Below are 24,539 nucleotides of genomic sequence, written 5' to 3'. Positions count from 1 at the left end.
TAATTTATTCATATGATAGCAAGAATAAGTATGAAAATTCAGAAAAAATTGCTTTATTCACTTATTATAATTGAACAAACTTTCTACAAACAGTTGCAGATAATATGTAATCTACAAAATCTGGATATTAATTCTATAAAAGCAATTCTTTAAATGTTTTCAAAAAATAGCTGTCATTGGTGTGCAAAAGTTCGGCTTGTTAACGTTATATTCAAGGATATGAAAGGAGCTTTGTTAAAAATATCAAAAGTAGGCCTACACTCTTAGTGCAAATAAAAAAAATCTAGAGGCACTCATATTTCTATATATTGTTTTAACCTGCTATTAATAGAAATTTTCATTCATAAATAGTACGGCAAAATATTTACAAATTTACATAATTTCTCATGCATTAATGAATTAGCATTTCCTTTGATTTATAACCAATAATTCATATTCTTGTATGTAAAATTCAAAATAAGAATGTTAAATCCTATAAATATTCATGCTTGATGTAATATTTTTTAAATCTATTCATATAATCTAAGCATAAAGAACATATTAATTATTTGTTCAAAAACCAATTCTAGGCCCATTCCATGGATTTTGAAACCAAGGGGCAAATTTTTTTTTAATCTATTATCATGGTTATAACACATAATTTTAATGAAAAATATCTGATTTTGCTTGTTGTTGACTTGATTTTTGTGTAAAAATATTAGATCTCATCAAAAATTGCATTTTTTAAAACCTTGGCTGAGAATTTGTAAATGGCCTGTTTCATTATTATATTTTTTAAAGGTTTCTATAATTATTTCACCTTTCATAAGGTGCCTATAGAATTTTAATTTTCAATTGTTAATATGTTTTTAGTAATACTATATCAAAAAATTACAAATTAATGTCTATTTTGGCTTTGTTTTAACAATCAAAGCTAATGAAGATTGTGGAGTGTCACATACATGACCATTAAAACTTTTTTTTTATTTTTTGCATCATTAAATTAATAGAAAGTTCTAAATTTTTATTTTCTAAATATAATCATACTATTTGATGAAACTGCATTTAAAAATTTAAAAAATATTATAATTAATTTATAATTTTCAATGGTCAGGTATGTGACTTCAAGCAGTTATGTATGTGACATTGAATTATAAAATCCAAAGCAGTTATTTTAAATTCATCTCACCAGATGGCAGTACATTCCTTTACTTCTCCAGCTATAACCTAATGTTTGTTTTTAAGCAAAGGTTCACAGCACACTGTGTTTGAAGTATGCTGCAAGTCAGATTTTGCTATCTTTAAGCATCTTAGTCTTATTTTGCTATTTTAAGCTTAAAATATGGATGATGAACAAAGAATAAAAAATGCTACTAAACAAAAGAGATATTATGAGAAAAAAAGAAATGATCCTGATTTTAAAGAGAAAGAAAAGCTAAGGCAGAAAAAAATAAGAGATTTAAAAGCAGCAACTATGACAAAAAAGGAGAAAAAGAAACAAAAGCAAGCAGCTAGAGAAAGGCAGAGGAAATGCAGAGCAGCCAAAAAGATAAGTAATTCTACAAAAATTTCAAGTTTGAATTCTTCTATTGCGACTACCCCAGAATGTTCTCCTTATACAGTTCCCCAGACACTTGGCAAAGCAGTTAAAAAAACTTTGAAAGCCTTACCAACCTCACCTCGAAAACGAATGGCTGTAGTCAGCAATTTAGTGGAAAAGGTAGGTTTAAAACTGCAAAAGGAAAGAGAGTCCAATATCAGTGATAATAATCAAAACAAAGAACTTGTGGCAGACTTCTTGTGCCGAGCAGACATAGTCTACACTGCTCCAGGAATGCATGATGAAATGATAATTTGGGAAAATGGCATTAAAAAACGTGTTCGTAAACATTTTCTTACAATGTATATGAAAGAAGCACATGCTTTGTTTAAGGAAGAAAATCCAAGCATTAATATTGGATATTCAAAATTTTGCAGTTTAAGACCTAAAAATGTTCTTCTTCTTAAAGACACACCTAGTGATCAGTGTAAATGCAAGAGTCATGAGAATTTCATTCTTTTGTTAAAAGGATTAAATATTGATTATAACAATGATTTTTGGAAAGAAGTGCTGTGCAATTCAGACTTGGAATCAAAGTGTTGGGAAACAAAATGTGATAAATGTAATGCTGGAAAATTGCTTTTAGATTTTATTGGCAAAAAAGGATTAAATAATGCTTCTAATGTACAATGGCACCAATGGGTTAAGTCAGAAAATAAGCGCTTCTATAAAGAAACCAATGAAGGTTGCATAGCTGAATTAACTGATAATGTTTTAGAAAATTTTCAAAGTTTTAAGCAGCATGTAAAAATTAAACGAATCCAAGCTGCTGCCTTTCAATCTGATATAAAGCAAAGCAATACTGTTGTATTGCAAGTAGATTTTGCTATGAGTTATTCATGTGAGTGGCAAAGTGAAATACAGTCTGCACTATGGAGCCGGGAAAACGTAACTTTGTTTACAGCTGCATTATTTGAAAAGAATCATAAAACACAGAGTTATCTTATTGTAAGTGATACTAAAGATAAATCTAAGCTATCTGTGTCTGCTTTCATTTTGAAGCTTTTGGAAATTATTAAATTTCAGGCAAATAAACCAAAATTAATAATTTGGAGCGATGGACCATCCAGCGAGTTTAAAAACAAATTTATTTGTTACTTCCTCTTTATTTTATTCAAAACACAAAAGCATTTTTCTAGTTTCGAATGGAAATATTCAGCAACTTCCCATGGAAAGGGAGTTGTTGATGGGATAGGAGGTACTGCAAAGTCCCGAGTCTATGCGGAAGTAAAGGCAAGAAGAGCTATAGTACAGAATGCAGTTGATTTTGCTACAGTTGCTGCAAAAGTAGTACAAAATATCACTGTCATTCCTATGCTGCAAAAGGATATAGATAAAACTCAAATTGATTGGAATTTAGCTAAGGATGTTCCAGGAATTAAAAAAGCCCACATAATTAAATGTTTGGATGAACACATTTGTTTATTTACAAGTCAGCAAAATTTGGATACAACTGTGCAAGAGCTATGCTTTTGTAAAAATACAGAACAGTGTTTGAAAAGAACTCCATTACTTGCACAAAATCACACTTCTGCATATATTTCACTTGGCAAGTTTTTACTTGTAAAAGTGTTTGGAAAAAAGTCCTGGAAGCCTTATGTAGCACAGGTGTCTGCATTAGATAACACCGAAATCAATGTTATTTTCCTAAAGCAGGTATCCGTATGCAACTTCATTTATCAAGAGAATGATATAGGAGTTATTCAGCGGGATGACATAATTAGAGTATTGCCAACACCTATAATTAACGGTCGCAATACTGTAATATTTCAAAATGCAGTTATGTGAAATTGAACGATGTCACATACATGACTACTTGTCACATACATGACCTGTAAAGTTACATTTTTTTTTTAATTGAAAAATTAAAGAAATATTTAATGCATTTATTAGTTTGTCTTCATTAAACCTTTTTCTTATGGGAAACTTTTTTTAAGCACGTTTCATGCATATAATTCACTGATTTTTTTAAAGAAAGTTGGTGTTATCAAATCACAGTTCCAATTTTTGTCACATACGTGACTATCTAAAAAAAATTTTAAAAGGTCTCTCAAAATTTAAATACAAATATATTTTTCATTACCATTTATTAAAACTCTTTTTTAATTGTCTAACAAAATTAAATTTTTGACTTTCACTACATTTGTACATAAATTTATCAGATATTTATGCATATCTTTTAGTCCGATTGTCACATACATTACCGTGGAATGGGCCTCTAGTGATATAATTTAATTTATTCAATAAAATATGTCAAGTTATTAAATAATAAAAGAAATGTAAAATCCATCACAGGGCGAGCTGAAAACTTCGATTTTAATAAAATGAAATTTAGTTATTGCAAGGCTGCTACTCTTGAATTTATATTGGCAATATTGGTTTCAATCATTTCAGAATTCTTCAAAAATGTTCCTTGTACCTAGAAAGGAAACGAATATTCATAAATATGATGTTTTAAAGCATGAAAAATATTTCTTTAATCACAATTATAAATTTAAAATAAAAATACATTTACTCACCTCTTTCAGTAATTTTTCATTATTCTTTAAAGCACTAGTTATCTGCTGCTGAGTTGTATCTAATTGAGTCAGTGCTTTACTAAATTGAAGAGCTGTAAATTTCATAAAAAATATTTATTTCATGCAAAAATATATATTTTTGAATAGAGTCACAACTCTAAATATTGAATTTAAAAATACCTGTTAAAAATTCTGATATATAAAAGTTTCAATATAAAGAAATACATGTTGAAAATTGTTAATTTTTCTTTACTAGAAACAATTAAGTATTTTTTATTATTTAAGATGAATGAAAACTTAAAATATTAAACTATTAAATAAATTTATTTTTAAAAATGCTCAAATAGCAAAGAGTTTTTAAAGTTTTCGATAAGATTAGTCAAAATTCCATTTTTTTCACACTTCAAGGATTTCTATCTGAAGCCACATACCCTGTAAAAAGCAAATCTAAAACTAAACTGAATTTAAAATAAAAATTCTTTCTCTACATTAGAAAAGAGATTTCTAGAGCAGATGCTGAGAATAAGATGCAATTCACATGACAGTGTTTATTATTTTTTAGTAAACAACTTTAAATCTTCTGAGAATTTTTATTTCTATTACAATAAGAATCAATCAACCAGTTTTTTTTTCCCTTTTTTTTTTCTAACTAAATTAATATTTCTTCGAATGAATGAAACCAATAATCTCCTTTTGAATGTAATAATTATAAATAGTTTTTCAAGTGTATGTAATAATTTGTAATCAATCTACATTCTAAATATAATTTTCCATCACTCAAACTTCAGCTTCACAGCAGCTTTACCTTCTGATTTACACAGGATACAATATTCCCCTACATAAAAAAATACTGTGTCAGCAAATACCTTTCTAAAACAATTTAAATTCGGAATACTTTCTCAGTCTTTCCTGCCTTTCTGGTTGGTTCTGCAAGCATGGCTTTAACAAAGAAATTTTCAGACAAAAGATAAAAATGGAATTTTTTTAAAATCATGAAGAATAAAAACTGAAATTTGGAAAAATGTTTTACAGATACACAACCCTTTTGCTATAATTCCTAATTAATCTATGCTTTAAAAAAATTTTCCTAAATACTAGAGGTCTTCTCAGTTGCACAGACCTATTAATTTTTCCTATAGAACCAAAACACTGTGTTGATAAATTCTTTTCTAAAACTATATAAGTTCAGAATAATTTTAGCCTTTCTTTTTTGTTTTCTGCATCAGGCTTGTCACAGCTTGGGCTAAGATATTTCGAAAAAATAAAAATCGGAGTATTTCCTTGAAATTATGAATAATCAAAATTGTTACAGATGACTATGCTTACTTCTATAAACCATGTTTCAAAAGTGCATAATTCACTATGCAGAAATTATTCTTCTATTGAAAATACAAGATTTCTGAAGAAGTTCTGTATATACAGCTTTCAATATATGGGGATTATACTATAACAAAAAATGTAAACTGCAAAAACACATACCATCAATAAAAAAAATAAAATTTCAGAGAAGAAAAAATATTTTGCACACAATTTAACAAGAATATTGAATACTGGCTCTTTTATAATATATTTATCTTTTATATGTGTGTGTGTTCTAGATTGATTAAACAGAAGAAATTTAATAGCTTTCTGTCACTTCTTTTTCCCATTGACATTTTTCATTTACTGAAATTTAAAGCAAAAGTTAGTCAAGCCAATCTTTTCCAACTAGTCAAAATGGAAAAGAAATTACTAGAGAATATTTATTTAAAGCACAGTAACAAACTTGTATATTTCCAATAATAGAAATTTTTTTAAACGATTTAAAATTCGAATTTCGAATACTGGGGGAATTTATCTGAAAGAAAGAATTAAAAATATTAACTCATGATTGAATCAAGAATAAAGATTAAAACTATATGTTCAGCTTAAAATAATTTATCAAAATGAAATTTTTTTAAAAATCTATATAGATATGATGAAATTAAAAAAGACAAGGAAAATCAATGCTGTTATTTGGAAACTTCCCAATTTAAAATAGACAGTGTATTAAAGTCTCCAAATGACAGAAATAGAGCCTCTTCTAGCCCAAGTAGATCTGATCATAATCCAATTCAGATACTGAGCCATAGGAAGATCCTGGTTTCAATTTATTATTACTGTCAATTAATAATATGCGATATATATTAAAAATATTATGCAAGAAATCTATTGGATGTATGTACAAGATGAATATTAATCCTTCTCTTAAGCTATTAGCCAATGAAAAATATATGTTGCAAATATACTAAAAAAACACCGCAAAATGCCTGAATTACAAAGCCAAATATCAATTCATTTTAAGTTAACAAAATGAATTGCATCTTAATGTATTATATTTAATTAAGTGGAAGGAAATTTCAACTGTATATTATTATATATATATATATATATATATATATATATAGAGAGAGAGAGAGAGAGAGAGAGAGAGAAAGAGGGAGGTAATATTGCATAACTAATTAAGTGAAATTATTAAATGACCTTGAATTTAAATTACTACCTTGTTCATGGAGATCTTTTAAAGAAACCAATCTTTCAACTACTTGAGGAAGACTGGTACTTAGATCGTCTACTTTCTTTGCAAGTTCATAGAGTTCAGCAATCTTATTTTGCTTTTCAGCATCTTCTATCTGATGTTTTTTCTCAGACACTTGTTGCATGCACTGATGAAGGACAGCAAATCTACTCTCTACTTGATCCAGGTAACTTGGCTCTAACAGGTTTAATTTTGAGGACAGTAAATTAATAGCGGCCTGTAAATGAACAGTAAATTAAGTATAGCTTCTTATGATCATATGCTTTTTTCTTTTTATTGAATTTCAAACACAGCTAATCAAAAATATTACATTAGATCTATATAAGTAGTCCATCTTTTGTTCAGATTAGAAAGAGTTTAAATATTTTCCAAATCTTTGTTAGTGGATTCAAAGTTGACCTTTTAATTCACTGATGAATAATAAATTATTGGATGCTTTGCAATACATAAATTCTGAAAATTGAATTATAATTTTTTTTCCCCTTCAATTTTATTGTTCAAAAAAAATTAAAGAAAAATTAATTTAGAACAAATGGTTTACTAGTATATAATAGTCTTATTTTTAAACTATCATTTAATTCAATAAAAAAAAAATGCAAGAAATTTTACTCACATTGACGCTTTTTCCATCAGTATTTGATGTCAGAAACGACTGGGAAAAAAAGAGATACATCAGAAAATTTTATGCAAGAAATCAATAAAATTAAGTACAATTCTAAAAAATAAAATTAAGCATATTTTTAAAATACAATTTTTTTATAAAATTCATTTATTGCATCCCCCCATAGTATAATAAAAATCTATCATATGATTACAGATAAATAAAACTTCCTTTTTAAGAATTATATTTAGTTATTAAAAAAGAAAGTTCTTTACTTCCTTCTCAAGTTACTAAAAGATAAAAACTAAAGTTCTTTTACAGCATATGTGGTAATACATATTCTTATCTTCTCTTAATAGCATCAACTAATCCATCATGCATGCCATAACAAAATAGGGCAAAAGAGAAATATTAACGATGAATATCATATTAATTAATAATTAATATTATAATATCAGACAATTAAATACCCAGCAAATTAGTGATGCAAGAAAAGCATACTAATTATTACTTTTTATAACAACTAGTATACTTTTCTTGTACATAACTTTACTTATACATAATATATATCAACAAAAGTTTTTTTTTTTAATCAATACATAAAGTATCTGCATTACTTACACAAAAAAATTTAATTTAAAAGGGGGGGGAGGAGAAATGATGGGGAAAAAAACTTTGTTACAAATTCTTATTTACTTTTCATTTATCTTAACTTTTTCTAAATATATGCTAATTACATTAGACATTTTTTCCCTCTTCATTTGTAAGAATCTGATCACCATCAACAACCCTATTACTTCATGCATATGCATAACATTAACATTCACAAATTTTTAACTAAATGCAAACTTTAAATTTTTAGCTAATTTGTAAAAACTAATAGTTTATACATGCATGTGATGTATAAAGTATATGATGAATTTTTTTCATGTAAAAAATACTTAACATTAACTATTCTTATTTAATCAATTACTAGGCATAAAAATGATTACTTTTTTAAATAATAAAATGAATAGTTTTTTTTTTAAAGAAAGGGAAATTTAATAATAACCTTTTTCATTGTTTAACACAATACTTTTTCAAATTTTCATACTTATTTAACATTTTATTTGTTAAATAGTTCCATAAAAATATTATAAACTATTTGTGAGGATGACAGAAAGATAAACTTTCAACGCATATAAAAATTATTAAAATATAGTAATTTGTTTAAAATTCCTTAACAATATGATAAAGCTAGAAATGATTTAAAATCCCCCCTCCCCCCCCCCCTTTTGGCCTCAACAATTGAAGAATCTTAACACATGTTTGACACATTCAGTAGATGAAATGTTGTTTGTTTGAAATAATTTATACTTTTTAGCTTTTAGATTTCGCAACCAAAATCTATAAATATCTGCTCTTTATAAAATTAAAATGTCTAACCCTCAAAATATTATCACAAACATTTCATTGCTTAGAATATAGATTGATGTAAATTCTATTTGTAACGTATATATTAAAATAATTATATTTATACTTCAATACATTTCTCATCTTTCTAGAAAATAGTTGTTCCTTAAAATACATAGAACAAAATATACATACCAATTTCTTTGTATCTGGTCCAATTATATTTTCTAAATTTCTTAAGCGTTGTTCTAGATTAGCCACCTATAAAATTACAAATGAATAAATTACATATTAAGCAAATAGTAATAAGCATTACTTATTTAATATGAATAAGTAAATATTTTGAATATATCATCAGATACCTTTCCTCCAAAACTTAACTCACTTTAGAAGCCTGTTCCAATTTTGCCTGATCAGGCCGCACATACAATTCATATTTAACAGCTTCTTCAGTAGGAGTTGTTGTAGCAGCTTTAGGTTTTTTATCCGTCACTGGTACATTTTTGAAAGTTTCTAATTGTGTCAGGAGTTTTCTAGAAAATATTTTAACATTTTCTTCAAAATTTTCCTAAAATGTTACTACAATTAAAAAGCAGATTTTAAACCAAAATTTTTAGTGAAATTAATACAAATTATGCTACTTGTTCATACAATTCAGGCTTCACTTCTCTTTTATTTAATAAAAATGTTTGATTGCTTATAATAAGCAAACTTCTGAAATTTCATTTTAAAATTACTTTTAAAAGCTACTTATGTTGCTAACTGAGATTTTCAATGGTGAATGAAAATATATAAACCACACCTACTCGCATTTTGAAATTCAAAAGCCTTAGAAATTTATAAAATAAATTTACAGAAGAGAGGGTGGTAAGGGGATGTGGTGTCTTCAACAAGAAATTCACTGAGTATTTTGGAATGATGCTGGTGTAGGGAGCTATGAAATTACTGGTGTAAATGTATAAGCAAAAAAAAAAAAAAGTAGTAGTAGTGAGGAGTGCCATTATTCCATTGGTAGGGCTAATAGTAATCTTGAATGACATGTTTTAGACAAATACTTTGAAGTTTTTCTGATATTTTAAAATAATATTAAATAAACATCATCATCTGCTTTTGGATATATTACCACATTATAATCAGATAAAACAAGCATTGCTCAGAGTAAAAGTTTATACTAATGAAAAATTTATATAATTAAATATAACAAAACCTTTATTAAAGTCTTTCTTATACATTAGTATTTGTGAATAAAATTTGAGGGACTTATAATAAATATTTATAGCAAAATATTGATAAAAGGATGTTATTGCATGTCAGATTAACTATTGATAGAACAAATGTATTAAATTAAATGCAAAATTAAGTAAACATTATGAATGACAAGTTAAAAATCTGTTTATGGCTTGAAATATGAAGACAGCAATTTTGAATAGTGAATTTAAAACTCATCGATCCTAAAATTAAGTAATCAAGTTCTGAATAAATTTTTAAGTAGCAGATAAAAGAAAAATCCAGCAATTTAAGTTAAACATACTTTTTTTAATATATATAAGAAATCTTATTTAAAAATGCCTTTTTTTTCCATTTCAAATTCAGTTTACTGAATAAATCTTGGGCTCTTTATATTCTTTGTTCGAACAATATTGTACACATACAATAGTTTTACACAGTAACATAATTTCTTAAAATTAACTATTTAATTAACTGTCATAAAACTTTCTTTAAGTTAAGTAATACTTATGAGTAAAATTTGAAGAACATCCATCGGATAGTATAATTTCCTTAGAATTAAAAAAAAAAAAATGTAGTTATTGCAGGTTTAGTTATATATATATTGTGCTAATATAGTATTAAATCAGTTTAAGTTTTTGAAATTAAGGAAACAGAATTTTTTTTAATGTTATGATACACATTAAGTTATAGTTATTTTGTTAAGTTATTTTAATTCATCATATAAAGACAATGGAAACTGTAAGCAATTTAGATCAGGGTCTTCTTACTAAATGTTCTGACTGATGATTAAAAATTATCTATACTTATAATACAGCTCAATGTGTGTGTGCGTTGGCGCTTTACAAGCCAGATCATTTGACCAACAGCGACCAAATTTGGTACCTGCATAACTTGGAGGTCAAGAATGTGCACCTGAGGTCCCCTTTTTGTGAATTTTTAATTAGAATTTTAATTATGAATTAAAAACTAACTTTCCCTCGGAAAAAAAATCTTCATTTCCCCACCACCAATTCCAGTTTTTTTCCCACGCTAATGAGGTTAGGCGTAACATTTTTCGACCAATTATTTCAAACGATTGTTTATTTTCTTAATGTTTGATGCATATAAAATTAAACATTGTTAATTAATCGATCTTTCAGATTCATTCTAAAGTACTTTTGAATCAAAATAAAGCAGAATAACGGAAATTGAAAACTTCTAATCTGCATACTCCAAATGGCGTAGAAAAATTCACGTATTTGTGTTATCATAACCGGCGTTGAAAATTCACGCGTGTGTATTGTGTTCTGATTTTTGACAACTATTTTCAAGGGAAGCGAACTTGATTTAAAATATTTGTAGCTTAGTAGCATGCTTTTGTAATTAAATTGTATTTATGTTAGTTATATATTTTTTGTTTATGCTTATAGTTTTAAGTATATTGTTTTTTAAGTAGTTTTTTTTAAACCTGTTTTCGACTGCTTATTTTAAACAATTCTGTTTATTTTCTTAGTGTCTGGTGCATTTAAAATTAAACATTGTTAATTATCCGATCTGTTCATGATGAATCTGAGAAAATTTTGTTGACAAATTCTTAAGATATTACATAAATTAAGAAAGATATTCTTTAGTGCTCATAAGGTTTAAATGCTCAGTGGTTCTTTTTTCAGTAATCATATTATTAAAAAAATGCTTTGTTTCAGTAAAAAATATTATTATATTAATTGCAGAATAATCTTTTCCACTTTAATTTAAAGCATAAATTTTATGGGAGCTAACAGGAAATTAGAGATATATATATTATGTTATGACTGAAGGTCTTTATAATAATATGAGTAAATTATATGACTATTAAATTGAAGTTTCAAAATATTTTAATGAAGAAGCTATTAAAGTAAGAATTACATAAAATATTAAAATTTTAACAAGCATTAAGATTGACGAACTGACTGGTCGCCAAAAGCGGCTAGTAAATAAATAAAACAGCATGGAAAACTACAAAAAATAATATAAGAGATATTTTAGAACAAACTTTTGCAATTTTATTAATATAATCAATGTAATTAGATGCATTGTTTTTTTATAGCATCATTTATATCACTTTTCTTAAAATACAATTTCAAGCATGCTTGGAATAAAAAAAACAGTTAAATTTCATAAAATAATGTTTATATAATTTAATCATAATATAAACAGCATGATTAAATGACCAAAAAAAAAAAAAAACGGGTTTGGTAACTGTATGATTAAATGAACAATAAAATGAATTCAATAGTGGCATGATTAAAAGAACAATGAAATGAAGGAATTTATATAAGATGTGTTTGAGATTTTAAAATTATTGCAGAATTATTACATAAAAGAAAATTATTTGATCACAAGAAGCATTAAACTTGATTCCAAAAAATGCTGAAATCCATGTTTTTTGTAAAAATGAATTATTTTTGCATTTTAACTATTATTTCCTTAAATATTTTTTCCAAAAATTGAATTTAATAAAGTGAGATCACACAGCAAATATTGTATATGTATTTATAAATTAGATAGCAAATAAAAATTCCTAATAAAAACATCTGCAGATTAGCCGATTTAAAGTGATTCAGTAGTTCACACTACCTGCTTCTAGTAATCAAAATGCAGATTAACAATATATCACAAATGAACTTTTGTAGAACAGACATTTACTCTTACTGCATATGGTTTCTTAGCACGATTAATTAAGAAATATTATATTCAATCATTGGTAGAATTAAGCTGGCTGCTTTTAAAAGTTTGGTGAATTTAGAGAAAATATAATAAATATTTGAAATTACTTATGCAAAGCTCCTAATGGATCTGACATTTCTTCTAAGGCTTCAGAGCCTAATACTTTTTCCAAATGTAAATCTTGCAGTTCTTTTTGTAGTTGCTCTATCTGCTGCACAAGAACTACTGGAGGCACTTGAGATGATTTATTTTCTTTTGTAGATGATTCCTTAAAAAATAATAATTAAAATTAGCTAAGTGATTAAACTAAAATCAAATATAATCAATACCTATGGAGAACTAGGGCCATTAAAAGTGGTAACTAGAACATAATATAATGCAAATATGAAAGTATATTTTTCAAACTGCTGAAAAGGCAGAAAATTGAAACTGAAACTAACATTCTAAATTTTGAAAAAAAAAAAAAAATCATTGAATCTACTGGTAAAGAAAAGTTGTAACTAATAAAGATAATGAACAAATTTAATAATACTTTGCAACAGTAAATAGTATTTTTTTTTATTATAACAGAAACTTCAATAACAATATTCAATTATAATTTATAATTCAATTTTTATAATGAATCATTATTAAATAATAAATAAATAATAATTAGTCAATTAATACCAGAAATTTTTTAATTAAATTTAATTCATGGCATTTATTACACAAATAAGATTATAGACAAATACACGAAAGCAAATACATACTATTTACAGGATGGCTACAGAAGCTGTGAAAAAACTTCCCTGACTTTTTCCATCATTAAACTTGAAACTTTTCCCTGACTTACGGCTACTAATTCTATTAGTTTCCTGGCTTTCTCTGTACTTAGAATCAATATATGTGTACAGTATGCTTTATTTAAAGCATTTTTATGAATTATTTAATATAAAAGATATACTTTCATTATATTAATTTTTTAAAAAAATGGAATTCAACATTCATAAAAAACTATTAAAACATTGTTTTACATTTCTTATAAGGAAAAAATACTGGAAATTTTAATAAAATACTTCGTTTCTTTGTTGTACTTCATAAGAATTTCATGAAATGTTAAAAGTACTCTTTACAATACAAATTTTGTTAACAGGAAAGATTAATATTATCTTTGCTCAAAATAACTAATTAGTACTCTTTGCATAGTACCAGAATTATATGTTTCAGCATAAATAGCAAAATTAATATAATTATACATACCTAATAATATATATTTTAGCAAAGATTTAAACAAAAGAAAATACCAAAATATTACTTTAAATCTTTTTTCTTTAATTTTATTTAATTTCTCTAATCAAACAGTTTTTTTTAATTCTATTTATTATTACAAATAATGCTAAATATAAGATAAAAATTTAATAATAATAATTCAAGTAAAAAATAATTGTTTAACTATTAAAATTAAAAAGCAAAAAATTGTAAATAATAATTATTAATTTCAAAATTGAAAGATTAATTATTAAAGTAATAATAAAAAATACTTGCTTTAAAATAATCAATTCTTGTGTAAGTAAATTAAAAAGTTTTAAAATCTATTTTTTTGTAAAATTTTGAAGCCTGTAATTTCTTTCTCAATTCTTAAACTTTCTTTTTGAGTTGCTTCAAAAATTTGATTTTTTTTTTTTTGTCTTTTTTTAATTTTTTGCACTGACACTCTGCCTTCCTTTTTTTCTTTCAAAATCTTTTGCATAATTCCTTTTGTTTTTCTGTTTATACTTTTCAGGTTTAACTCATGAATTCCTGACACCTAAAATTAATTGTTTTGTTACAAAATTTCGTATTCCACTATTTTCTTGAACATTGGCATAAATAATTCTTATTGAAATTAGTGTTTATGCATTCATATTCTCTTTTAGAAAATCTTTACTGATTGAAAATTCTCTCTTACTATTACTGCTGCCATAAGAAAATATCAATGTCATTTTTAACAAAGATATGGTACCCCTGCAAGGTTTTGAGTTGAGAATGGGTAGAACCAAAATTTGTTCATTCTGTCAGAAACGAAAACCAATCTTTCCAAAAGTTTCATTGCAGTTGCTATGAGCAACATTCAACAGCTTATCACACTTTTTATCATAATGAAATTTCAAAAAATTTCCATGAAAGAAAGTTGTCTTTGGTTGCTATTACTATGATCATTTTAGTGACATTAAGCCACAGATGTAAAGAAATGATAGTGCAATATCACTGATTGCTCACATGCTTGACAAGAAATATTCATGTCTGCAATTTTCCTCCTTTTTACATATATTTAGATATTTCGCTGACTTTCTCAGATCTGTAAGATTCCCTTACTTATCCCTGATATCTCCGATTTTCCAGGTCTATCAGCATCCTAATTTATAATTCTTGCCAAATAATCATTACATAATTATTCTGAATCATGATATATATGAATCATTGAACTTGAAATTACAACATAAAATTCCTTTTAGGCAAATGATAAAAATAGATCATGAAGCTTATAATAAATACTTAATAATATATATTTTCAAAAGATTCTTCAGATAAAGTAAAATATAATATTATTTGAAAAAATTTATTAAACAGATTCTGAAATGCTTACATTTATCCATCAAGAAAATATAAAGAAATATTTTCAAACTCAATTTTTCATCAAGCCATTTTTTTTTTTTTTTCCTTCCATGAATTAAAACAGCTTTAGGTATATATAATAGTTTCAGAAATTATTAATTATACAGTAAAATAAAATAAAACTCACAAAATGGAATATTTGAGAAAGTTATGAAAATTAACTTGATATTGATGATATTTTCTTCTCCCAGAGGTTGAATAAGGAATAGATAAAAAAAGTGCAAATAGAGGAAAAGTACTTCTTAAGATAAAATTTGTGATTTACAAATTAAAGTAAAGATCATGCACTTTGATCTGCACTTTGGAAATTAAAAAATCACTGTTGAATCATGTCATATTTGAAAGGACTATTTTACTTACTTTCATCTCACTGACTTGCTCAAAAAGTTGTTTCACTTCAAACTGGATTCTATTGTAAGCTTGAAGTGGGTTTTCTTTTTCTTTGGAATGATCTCCAATCTGAAATTAATTGAACTTATAAATAAATAAATAAAGAATGTGCATATTCTAAAAATAACCTGGAAAGGAGTGTGGATATACTTATTACTTTGTATTTAAACAAATATGACCTAACTAAAAAAGATAATAATTGATCATTAATAATGGAAATGTAATTTATTTTTCAGACAAAATATATTATTGGATGAATCAATATCAATATTCAATTATATTATTGGATGAATCAATATCAATCAATATTCCATTCAGAACAATAATAACAATTCTACAATGCATGTAAAAGCTCCCTAATTTTTGATTATTTCCAAAAGTTAGAAAAAATAAATATATCCTATAATATATTAACTCCTCATGAGTAATTAATTAAAAATTTTAAATTCTATCTCTGACATTAATTGCAATCTATCAGAAAATAATTAAACTGAGCTCAATTTAAATATATTTTAAAATGTAACATATAAATTGGAATTTCGAACAAAATAATTGCTGAAATATTTTAAGTTTTGTGTAAATTGACCATTTACAGGAATCCCCAATAATAATAATATATTTCATTTAATCAAACAAAAAGGAAAGTTTTTGTCCAAATATTATTAATTAATTGTTTACTATTGTAAACTACTAAGGGTGAAATTAAGTTAATTTTCAAATTAAAAAAAACTGCTTTATTATGCAATGAAAACTTTAATAATAAACAAGATGTATATTAATGGCAGACAGGGAATGAATTTAAAAAAAATAAAAATTTATTCACAGGCAGAAGATTAATAGTTTTCTACAATCAGTTCATTCAATTTATAATAATTTGTTTTCATTCAAAGCTAATTTCTAAATATAGATGGCAGATAATTCTATTTCCAAAAAAACTCTAAATGACATTAAGATTCATATTTGTTTAAATCAATAAATGTACAGATAAAAACCCTAAAGTCAAAATATTTATTTATTCCCCAGGTCCAATCAGTCATATTTAATAAAATATATTTAGTGCATTAGCATTTCAAATTTTAAAAAAAATCAAATCTTCGGAGATGAAATTGACCAATTTATAAAGCTTCAAACTTCATTAATGTAGCCCTATCAAAAACCCAAAGGAAACAAGGTGTTAATTGGTGGATCTTTTAAAAGTCAAATTGTTTAAAATAAAAAAATTTAAAATAATGGTATTAAGAGCTTTATAACCTGCTCATGTCACAAAAATGGTTACATATATACATGCTGGTTTCCTAAGAATATTTTACTAAAATTTCTATAAAAATTCTTATTTCATAATTTTTTAGCAGTATATTTATTAACTCTAACAATATAATTCCGAATGTTATTTTGAACAGTTTCATAGGAAGCATATCCCTGACAATTCAGAAATTAGCTAATGAATCCTGATTAAAGACATCTTGAACAAAATATATATAGATTATATTGGAAATACTGGAATGGATTTGGAATTGGTTTACAGTAATCAATACAGAATATTTCAAAATTGGTTAAAGAGTAAAAATCTGATGTTAATATCATATATGAGGGTCATTTTCAAAATTCGGTGCCATTTGTTGTCCATGTGAAACACATTTTTTTTACAAGATGTTATAAAGTTTAAATGATTTTTCTTTTTACCATGCTTTTTAGCAGGCAATTTCCAGTGGAGAAACAATAAAATTAAAATAATTCATCTGATTTTTTATTTTTTTTTCTAATAAAGAAGTTGAGAGGAAACAAAAATTCAGCTGTCCAAATCATAAAACTCAAAATGTTTTTTGCTGCATTACTTTCCAAAAATTACAATTTTTATTCTGACATATTTTTTTATTGTGAAATATACTCTTAATTATGTTATAAAGAAGGTTTTAATAACCTTTTAAGAAGAATAGATGATTTTTACCAATTAAATACAGCTGTCCAGACATTAAGTCATGTCTGTTACCATACAATATTTTCAACATTTTAAGCAACAAGATTGAAATTTTGAAATGACAACACTTGTATACCAGTGAAACATGTTCTAATAAAGAAATGCAAGCAGCCATCTTGAATGTTTGATGTATGATTGAAGAAGCTGAAGCCTTTTTGTGTTAAGTATTTTTATTGCATGTCATGTCTGTTACCTTAATATTTTGTATAAAATATATTTATTTATTAATTTATTCAACTGATTAATTTAGATTTTTAGGTTTTTAATTTTAATTAAAATTTATTTTCATGCTTTTATGGAATTATTTAGTTTCCTTAATTTTTGTACTTTGAAATGTCATGTCTGTTACTGGTCATGTCTGTTACTCTATATAGTAACAGACATGACAATCTTGGTAACAGACTTGACATGTTTCAAGATTTGAAATATGGTTCAATTTTTGGGTTTGTTTTGTTTAAATTGTAGTTAGGAAGAATTTTTTAAGGGTGGAGGGGGGAATAAATGTAAGTTCTTACTTTTTAAAAGTGCATGTTTGTTTTTCATTTTTTCTCTTATCTTCTTTGTTTTTTATTATCACATTGTATTTACTGAATTGATTAATGTTTGCAATGTTATCAAATCATTTGCATTATTAAACTTTATTTCTGAAAATTACGTGTGCAAACATGCTACAGAAGTACAGGCATTTCATTTCGGAGGATCGAGAAAGCAGGCAACTCTGCATACTAGCGTTTTATATCTAAGAAACCAGCATGAACCAATTTCGTTCTGCACAATTTCCGAATGTTACTACCATGGTCCTGCAGTAATTTGGGCTCACCTTCAGCCAATATTCAACGAGCTTAAGAGAATTTCCCCCGAAGTTGAAATTATCCACTTTTTTTCTGATGGCCCTACCACGCAATATGGGCAGAAGAAAAATTTCTTCCTTTTGAATGAGCATATAGCAAATAATGGTTATAAGTATGGATCATGGTCTTTTTTTGAGGCTGGTCACGGCAAGGGTGCTGCTGATGGAATAGGGGTAGCCATTAAGAGAGCTGCTGACAAAATAGTTGCACAGGGGACAGATATACCCGATGCAAAAACTCTGTTTAATGTTTTAATAAATAAAACAAACATTCCGCTTCATTATATCTGTGAAACAGATGTAGAAATGTTTTAAAAAATAATTCCATCTGATATTCCGGTTTTAAAAGGAACGATGAGCATACATCAAATTTTTTCTTTTGGGAATGACTCAATGTTTTTTAGGGATTTAAGCTGTTTCTGCAGACAGAAAAATGTCTGTGACTGTTTTACAGTTAATGTATTTGCATTAAAAGAAAATGAACAAGAAAGCACAGCCATGACAATAAATAACGCAGAAAATAATTGTAAATCTTTTTCTTCTCCTTTATCCAACAATTTTCAACAAGATATTCAAGAAGGAAGCTTCGTACTTGTAAAATTGGAGGGTAAACGATCGATAAAATATTTCGTTTCAGAAATAATCGACATCCAGGACAACAATTTTGCAGTTAAGTATTTAAAAAAAGTCAGGAATCATGCAAAGTTCTTTTGAGAGGATGATAAAGAATATAATATTGAAGCAGAGGATATTGTAATGAAACTTCCAAATCCAAATCTAACTGGATGCTCTTTTCACCAATTATAATATTTGATGTGGATCTCTCCAAATATGATGTTGAATAAATAGCATTGTAACTCAAGAAAATACTAAAAAATAAAATGTGTACACATGTTCCAATTCTGTATCTGTGAATTTCAAATAATATATACTTATTTTTTTTTTTATTTTATAGTAAAAAGTTATGTACTAAAAGAGAAACACATTTTAGCTTAATTCTATCTTTCAAGCTTTACATCAAAATTTGGCTCCTGAATTTATGTCATGTCTGTTACTCAGTGTCATGTCTGTTACTTTGTGTCATGTGTGTTACCATTTCAAAATTTTCCTTAAAAAGTTTAAATTGACATAATATTGCTACAATTAGAGTTACATATTAATTGACTCTGCCTAGTATATATAAGAATGACAGACATTTTGCATTGTTTTTTATAGTATTTTATATTAAAAAAATCCTTGTAAGAATTCTATATTAGCAACAGACATGACAAACGAAAGTATAAAAATACCATAAGAAATATTTTTTTATTCGAAAGTCTTTATTATATGGGTAAAATGACTCTATACTTATATTAAATATAGCTTTACATTATTGTACACTGAACTTAAATACTAAAATTACAAGAAAGATGTCCGGTAACAGACATGACAATTTTCATCATATCTGACCAAAAAAACATCAATTAAAAATATATAAAAGAAAAAAATGTATCAAAAATACTCAAGTAATATACAGAAATAATGTCTGTTTAATAATATTAAAAAAAATGTACTAATTAAAATTTTTTTTTATTTTTGTCTTTTCAATTTCCAAATTGCACCGAATTTTAAAAATGACCCATGAATGTAAAAGTAGCATTTTAATTTTTTAAAATGCAATAAAACTTTTTAAAATATTCAAAATTTAATGTGGCAAAGATTTATAGAATATGCAGACAAAAAATTGATTAAGAAGCAATTCTATATATTTCAAGAAGATAAATAATTAAATGGCAATAATTAATAATTTTTTCACATAAAAAACAATGCATTAACAAACCATTTCCCAGTCTCCAGACCTAATATCATAACCAATTTTTCTTCCATGACCAATACCATCAGTGAAATCTGAAATGGATTTTAATGTTTTAATAATATATTATAAAAGTAAGTATAATGAAAATTTTAATATTTAAAATTACTAACTTTTATATCAATGCATGCACAAAATGTAAAAATTTAGAATCATTCAATTAGATGCACCATTTATATATTAAAAATTTTATAATTTGCCTTTCAAAGTTTAAAAGGTATAATCTTATATTGGTTTTATTTATTTTTCTAAAAAAAAATTAATTACCAAGAAATAAACAAAAGTTAAATTTACTTGAATGAATTATAATGTATACTCATATTTATTTAAAATACGTCTGAAAGTTTTGATAAAATAAAATGAAATTACATTTAATATTATTTCAATTTTTAAAATTAAAATAATGGTTCAAATATTCACAAAATACACAATTAAAAAAAATGAAGTACAAAAGTAGTAAAGTATTAAATTACATATGTATTCTTAAAATAATATAGAAAAAATTCACAAAAACATACAAAACCAAATTACTCACCAACATTTCTTCCATCCAAAGACTTTCCTTTAAATTTGTTAAAAGCCTCATTTGGAGAAACTTTAAGAGTTTCAACACTATCACATTGATCCTAAATATATAAAACAAAGCTTTCCTTAACAAATAAATACTTAAAATTTGTACTTACAGACTGTATTACTATTCAAAATATATTAATAATTCAAACAATGATAAATGAATATTGATTCATAGTATGAAAATATTTTAAAAATATAGTAATTTTAAATAAAATTTTATTTATAATATGAGGTTTTATTTGAAAAATTAAGAAGCTAGAAAAGCCCAAAGATTAAAAAAATAAGTTTTTTAATTTATTTTCTAATAAAAGCAATATCAACAATTTGATTTGTTAAAATGCATTAATAATTTATTGAATTTTCTTTCTTAATTGCTAAGTAAGAAACTGCATTCTTTTTTTCATAACTGAAAACAAAATCAAGATTTTAGATTCAAACGTTTTTTATAAAACAATAAGATTAAGCAAAAGATGAATGTTAGTAATATTTTTAGGGAAAAGAAATGAGACAAATTAAATAAATCAGAGAAGACATTAAAAAATCATGCAAAATAAGCAAAAACAGCAATAAAAAAATATTTTACTACTTCACTTTTTTCTAAATATGAAAACAAACAAAAAAATTATATTTCCTTTCAAATGAGGGCTTTAAGAACAGTTTTTAAGTAATTTACAGTTGGATTTTTAAAATCATAGAATATTTGTCAGAAATACCTGTAGTAAAAAATTATTATTGTTAAGAAACTGTTAAATGAAACTATTGAACAATTTGAAAATAGTAGCTATTTTTTAAATAAATATTTCATTTAATTTAAACTGCTATTAAATCCATAATAAATAAAGTTAAAGAGAAAGAAGTAAAAATTAACATACCACCATAGCATCTGATATAGAAAGATTTCCTTGCTCGGCTTCAGGTAAATCACTTGTTTCATACACATCTGGTTGATCATGAGCCTGAAAATGAAAATAATAAGCATTATTTTTTTAAACAAAATAAGGAATAATTTATTCTTGCCTCCCCTTCTTTTTTAAGTATAATTGAAAATAAACATTTTGATATGAAAAATATCATTGAATAATTTTAATAAGGTGCCATCTGGTAAAATGCAATAACATTTTCAGCATGTGAATGAAAATAATAAGCATTTTTTTTTTTTTTTAATGAAATAAGGGACAATAGCTTTATTTTTCTTCTTTTTCATGAATAATTAAAATAAACATTTTGAATTGAAAAATATCATTAAATAATTTTGATAAAGCACCACAATAATAATTTGGGACCTTAAAAAATTTTTCATAACCTGATTTTTTTTTTCTTAAAATATTAAGGTTAAATTAATTTATTAAACAGTTGATGCATTAAAAGTAAATATTAAAATTTTATTTCAATAATTTACTGTGACTTCTTATACTTTTTCCATTTATGGTCCTATTATGCTAATAATTACATCCCAAAGATAGAAAATATATATTAATTAAACATCTATTACAATAAATAAAGGGAAAATCAATTTTTTAAAATCATTGAATAAAACTTTGAGGATTTGCTTTTCATTTATTTCTACTTACAGATATTGAAAAATATAAAAGAAAAATGTCTTGTGCAAATTTTCACAACTTTAATATTGTTTTCGGAAACCCATTTGGAATTCAGAACAATAGTTTATGATACCTTATTTTACATCATTCAAAATTTTTAATATATCAACAAAAAAATTAATTAACAAATATTAGGCATGAATTTTGTTCATACCCCCTTTACAGGAGTTAATAATACTTATATAAATAGTAATTATTAGTAATTACAAACAATTCAAAGTAAATCATTTATTTAATGGACTTCTGTCTTATTCTTCTCTACAAAAAAATATGCTTGTGAATAAGAAATTTAAATAGGAATATAACATTTATCTGATTATTAGTTCCAATTAAATGCATAAAAAATAATTTTTCAGATTTTATTAAAAATAAAAAATATATATCTGCTTTAATGAATTAACTTTGGTTATATGTAAAATTAATTTTTAAATTTTTCAAATTTAGAATTTTTGTAAGGAATCCAAATGTTTTGCTCTAATCAAGAATCTTTATTTTATCATAATAAAGCTATAAAAATCTAACAAAATTCATTCAATCTTATATTCAGAGAAAAAATTTTGTAGCAGAAAAATAGTACAACTATAAAATTTATAACTTAGGCTGAATCGAAAATTCACTAATTTTATAATTTCAGAAATCAAATCAAATCCAGCACTTCTTTTTGATCAACAGATATCTTATTCAGATATATATATATATATATTTACAATGAATTATTCCTATCTGTTATTATTGTTAGTTTTAAAGTATCGTTTGTATTCGTTTCATTAAAATTTTCATAGTAATAATTAATTAGCTAGATTCAGTAATATCATTTTCCTCAAAATTGACAAGCAGAATTATTTGCATTAAATGATAATTTATAATGCATTGCAAGTCTGGTTAACATATATAGCTGCAATTAAATTTTATTCTATTTTCCTGATTTATGATCGCGAAAATCATTTATATACGGGCTAACTAGCAGTGTACAAAGAAAAAACTTATTACAGAAATTTCTTTAAAAATATTTCTTTATTTTTAATCTTCTTGTCGTCTCAAAATATTATCAAAATTTTAAAATTATGCCAATGTTATAATTTTCAAACGTTTAGAATAAACTTCTGGCCCTGTATGAGTTAGCAAAATTCTAATTAAATACTGTTTCTGGATTCCCAAAATTACATAAGTTAGAAAAATTCTAATAAAATATTATTACTAGTTTTCCAAAAATTACATTTCAACAATTAAAGTAAGAACTTACAATGCCCGGCAAATCAGCATATTTAGGATTAGCCATATTTTACCTATATAAATAAATACAAAAAATTTATAAAATTAGGCAATGTTACAATTTTAAATTTCCTTCCCAATGTTTTAAATCGTACACACTCTTGTTTAATATTGTATATCAACACCCGGATGAGTCACAGAGCCGATATGACGTAGGCAATACATACTTTTTAAAAGTCACGGTTATGAAATGGCTTGTGACATTGTTAATACTGTCGAAGAAACAAAATTAAATTATAAATAGTAAATAAGTACTTAAAATTATATTAAGTTTAAATATTGAAATACAAGCAAAATCATTCCACAATAACATTAAAAAAACAGCATTAATATATATCATCCTCGTTTGGTGTTTGAAATAAGTTGTTAAAATTCATTACTAAAACTATTGGAGCTCTAAGATCCGAATGAATCGGAGAAACATGATGCATGCATTACTGCGTGCTCCATAAAAAACACATATGTGTATATAAATTATTCGCTGTAAATACACTGAACAAAATGAATATAATTAAAGCACCCGATGCAGAAAGTCTATAAGGGAGAAGTGCGAAAAATCTAACATTTAAAATTATATCTTCAGGAGCACAGAGAACTAGCACACTTATCGAACTGGCCAATATTTAGTTTAGTTTAGTTATATTAATGTTTCGTTTGAAGACAACACCAGGGCTATTTTGGAACAGCCCTCGTAATTTTGAAGAGTGGTTGGTTGATAAGGACAACACTTAAGCTGGTACTTCTTCTCCAAACTTTCTCATCGCACGAAAGGACGATTACAAGCCGATTAAAATAGCACCAGACCCACATATACGTTAGATCTAGA

At 25.4% G+C, this 24,539-nt stretch overlaps 1 protein-coding gene across 1 annotated transcript; it reads right to left on the bottom strand.

The window, feature by feature from the left end:
* Nucleotides 1–37: 37 nt before the first annotated feature.
* LOC129981045 (dynactin subunit 2-like) lies at nt 38–23,866 on the bottom strand. Its single transcript, XM_056091658.1, has 13 exons — nt 23,685–23,866; nt 21,713–21,796; nt 20,803–20,893; nt 20,235–20,302; nt 15,558–15,656; nt 12,671–12,831; nt 9,034–9,181; nt 8,844–8,909; nt 7,269–7,307; nt 6,620–6,872; nt 4,099–4,190; nt 3,802–3,998; nt 38–569 (listed from the first exon to the last, which is right to left on the bottom strand). The coding sequence occupies exons 1-12, from the start codon at nt 23,718–23,720 to the stop codon at nt 3,915–3,917; spliced, it is 1,221 nt and encodes a 406-aa protein (XP_055947633.1). The 5' UTR covers nt 23,721–23,866; the 3' UTR covers nt 38–569; nt 3,802–3,914.
* Nucleotides 23,867–24,539: the final 673 nt, after the last annotated feature.

The sequence above is a fragment of the Argiope bruennichi genome, chromosome 8 (genome assembly GCF_947563725.1).
Source record: "Argiope bruennichi chromosome 8, qqArgBrue1.1, whole genome shotgun sequence".
NCBI classification, from domain to species: Eukaryota; Metazoa; Arthropoda; class Arachnida; order Araneae; family Araneidae; genus Argiope; species Argiope bruennichi.
The sequence above is the reverse complement of the archived record's forward strand: the minus strand, read 5'-3'. Positions and strand labels throughout refer to the sequence as shown.

What these genes read in the sequence shown, in the direction of transcription:
- LOC129981045 (XM_056091658.1), bottom strand. Translation starts at nt 23,720, where the DNA reads ATGGCTAATCCTAAATATGCTGATTTGCCGGGCATT. An exon ending in TTTGGATGGAAGAAATGTTG is followed by an intron (nt 20,303 to 20,802) that starts GTGAGTAATTTG and finishes AATCCATTTCAG; the next exon opens with ATTTCACTGATGGTATTGGT. An exon ending in AGCAAGTCAGTGAGATGAAA is followed by an intron (nt 12,832 to 15,557) that starts GTAAGTAAAATA and finishes TTATTTTTTAAG; the next exon opens with GAATCATCTACAAAAGAAAA.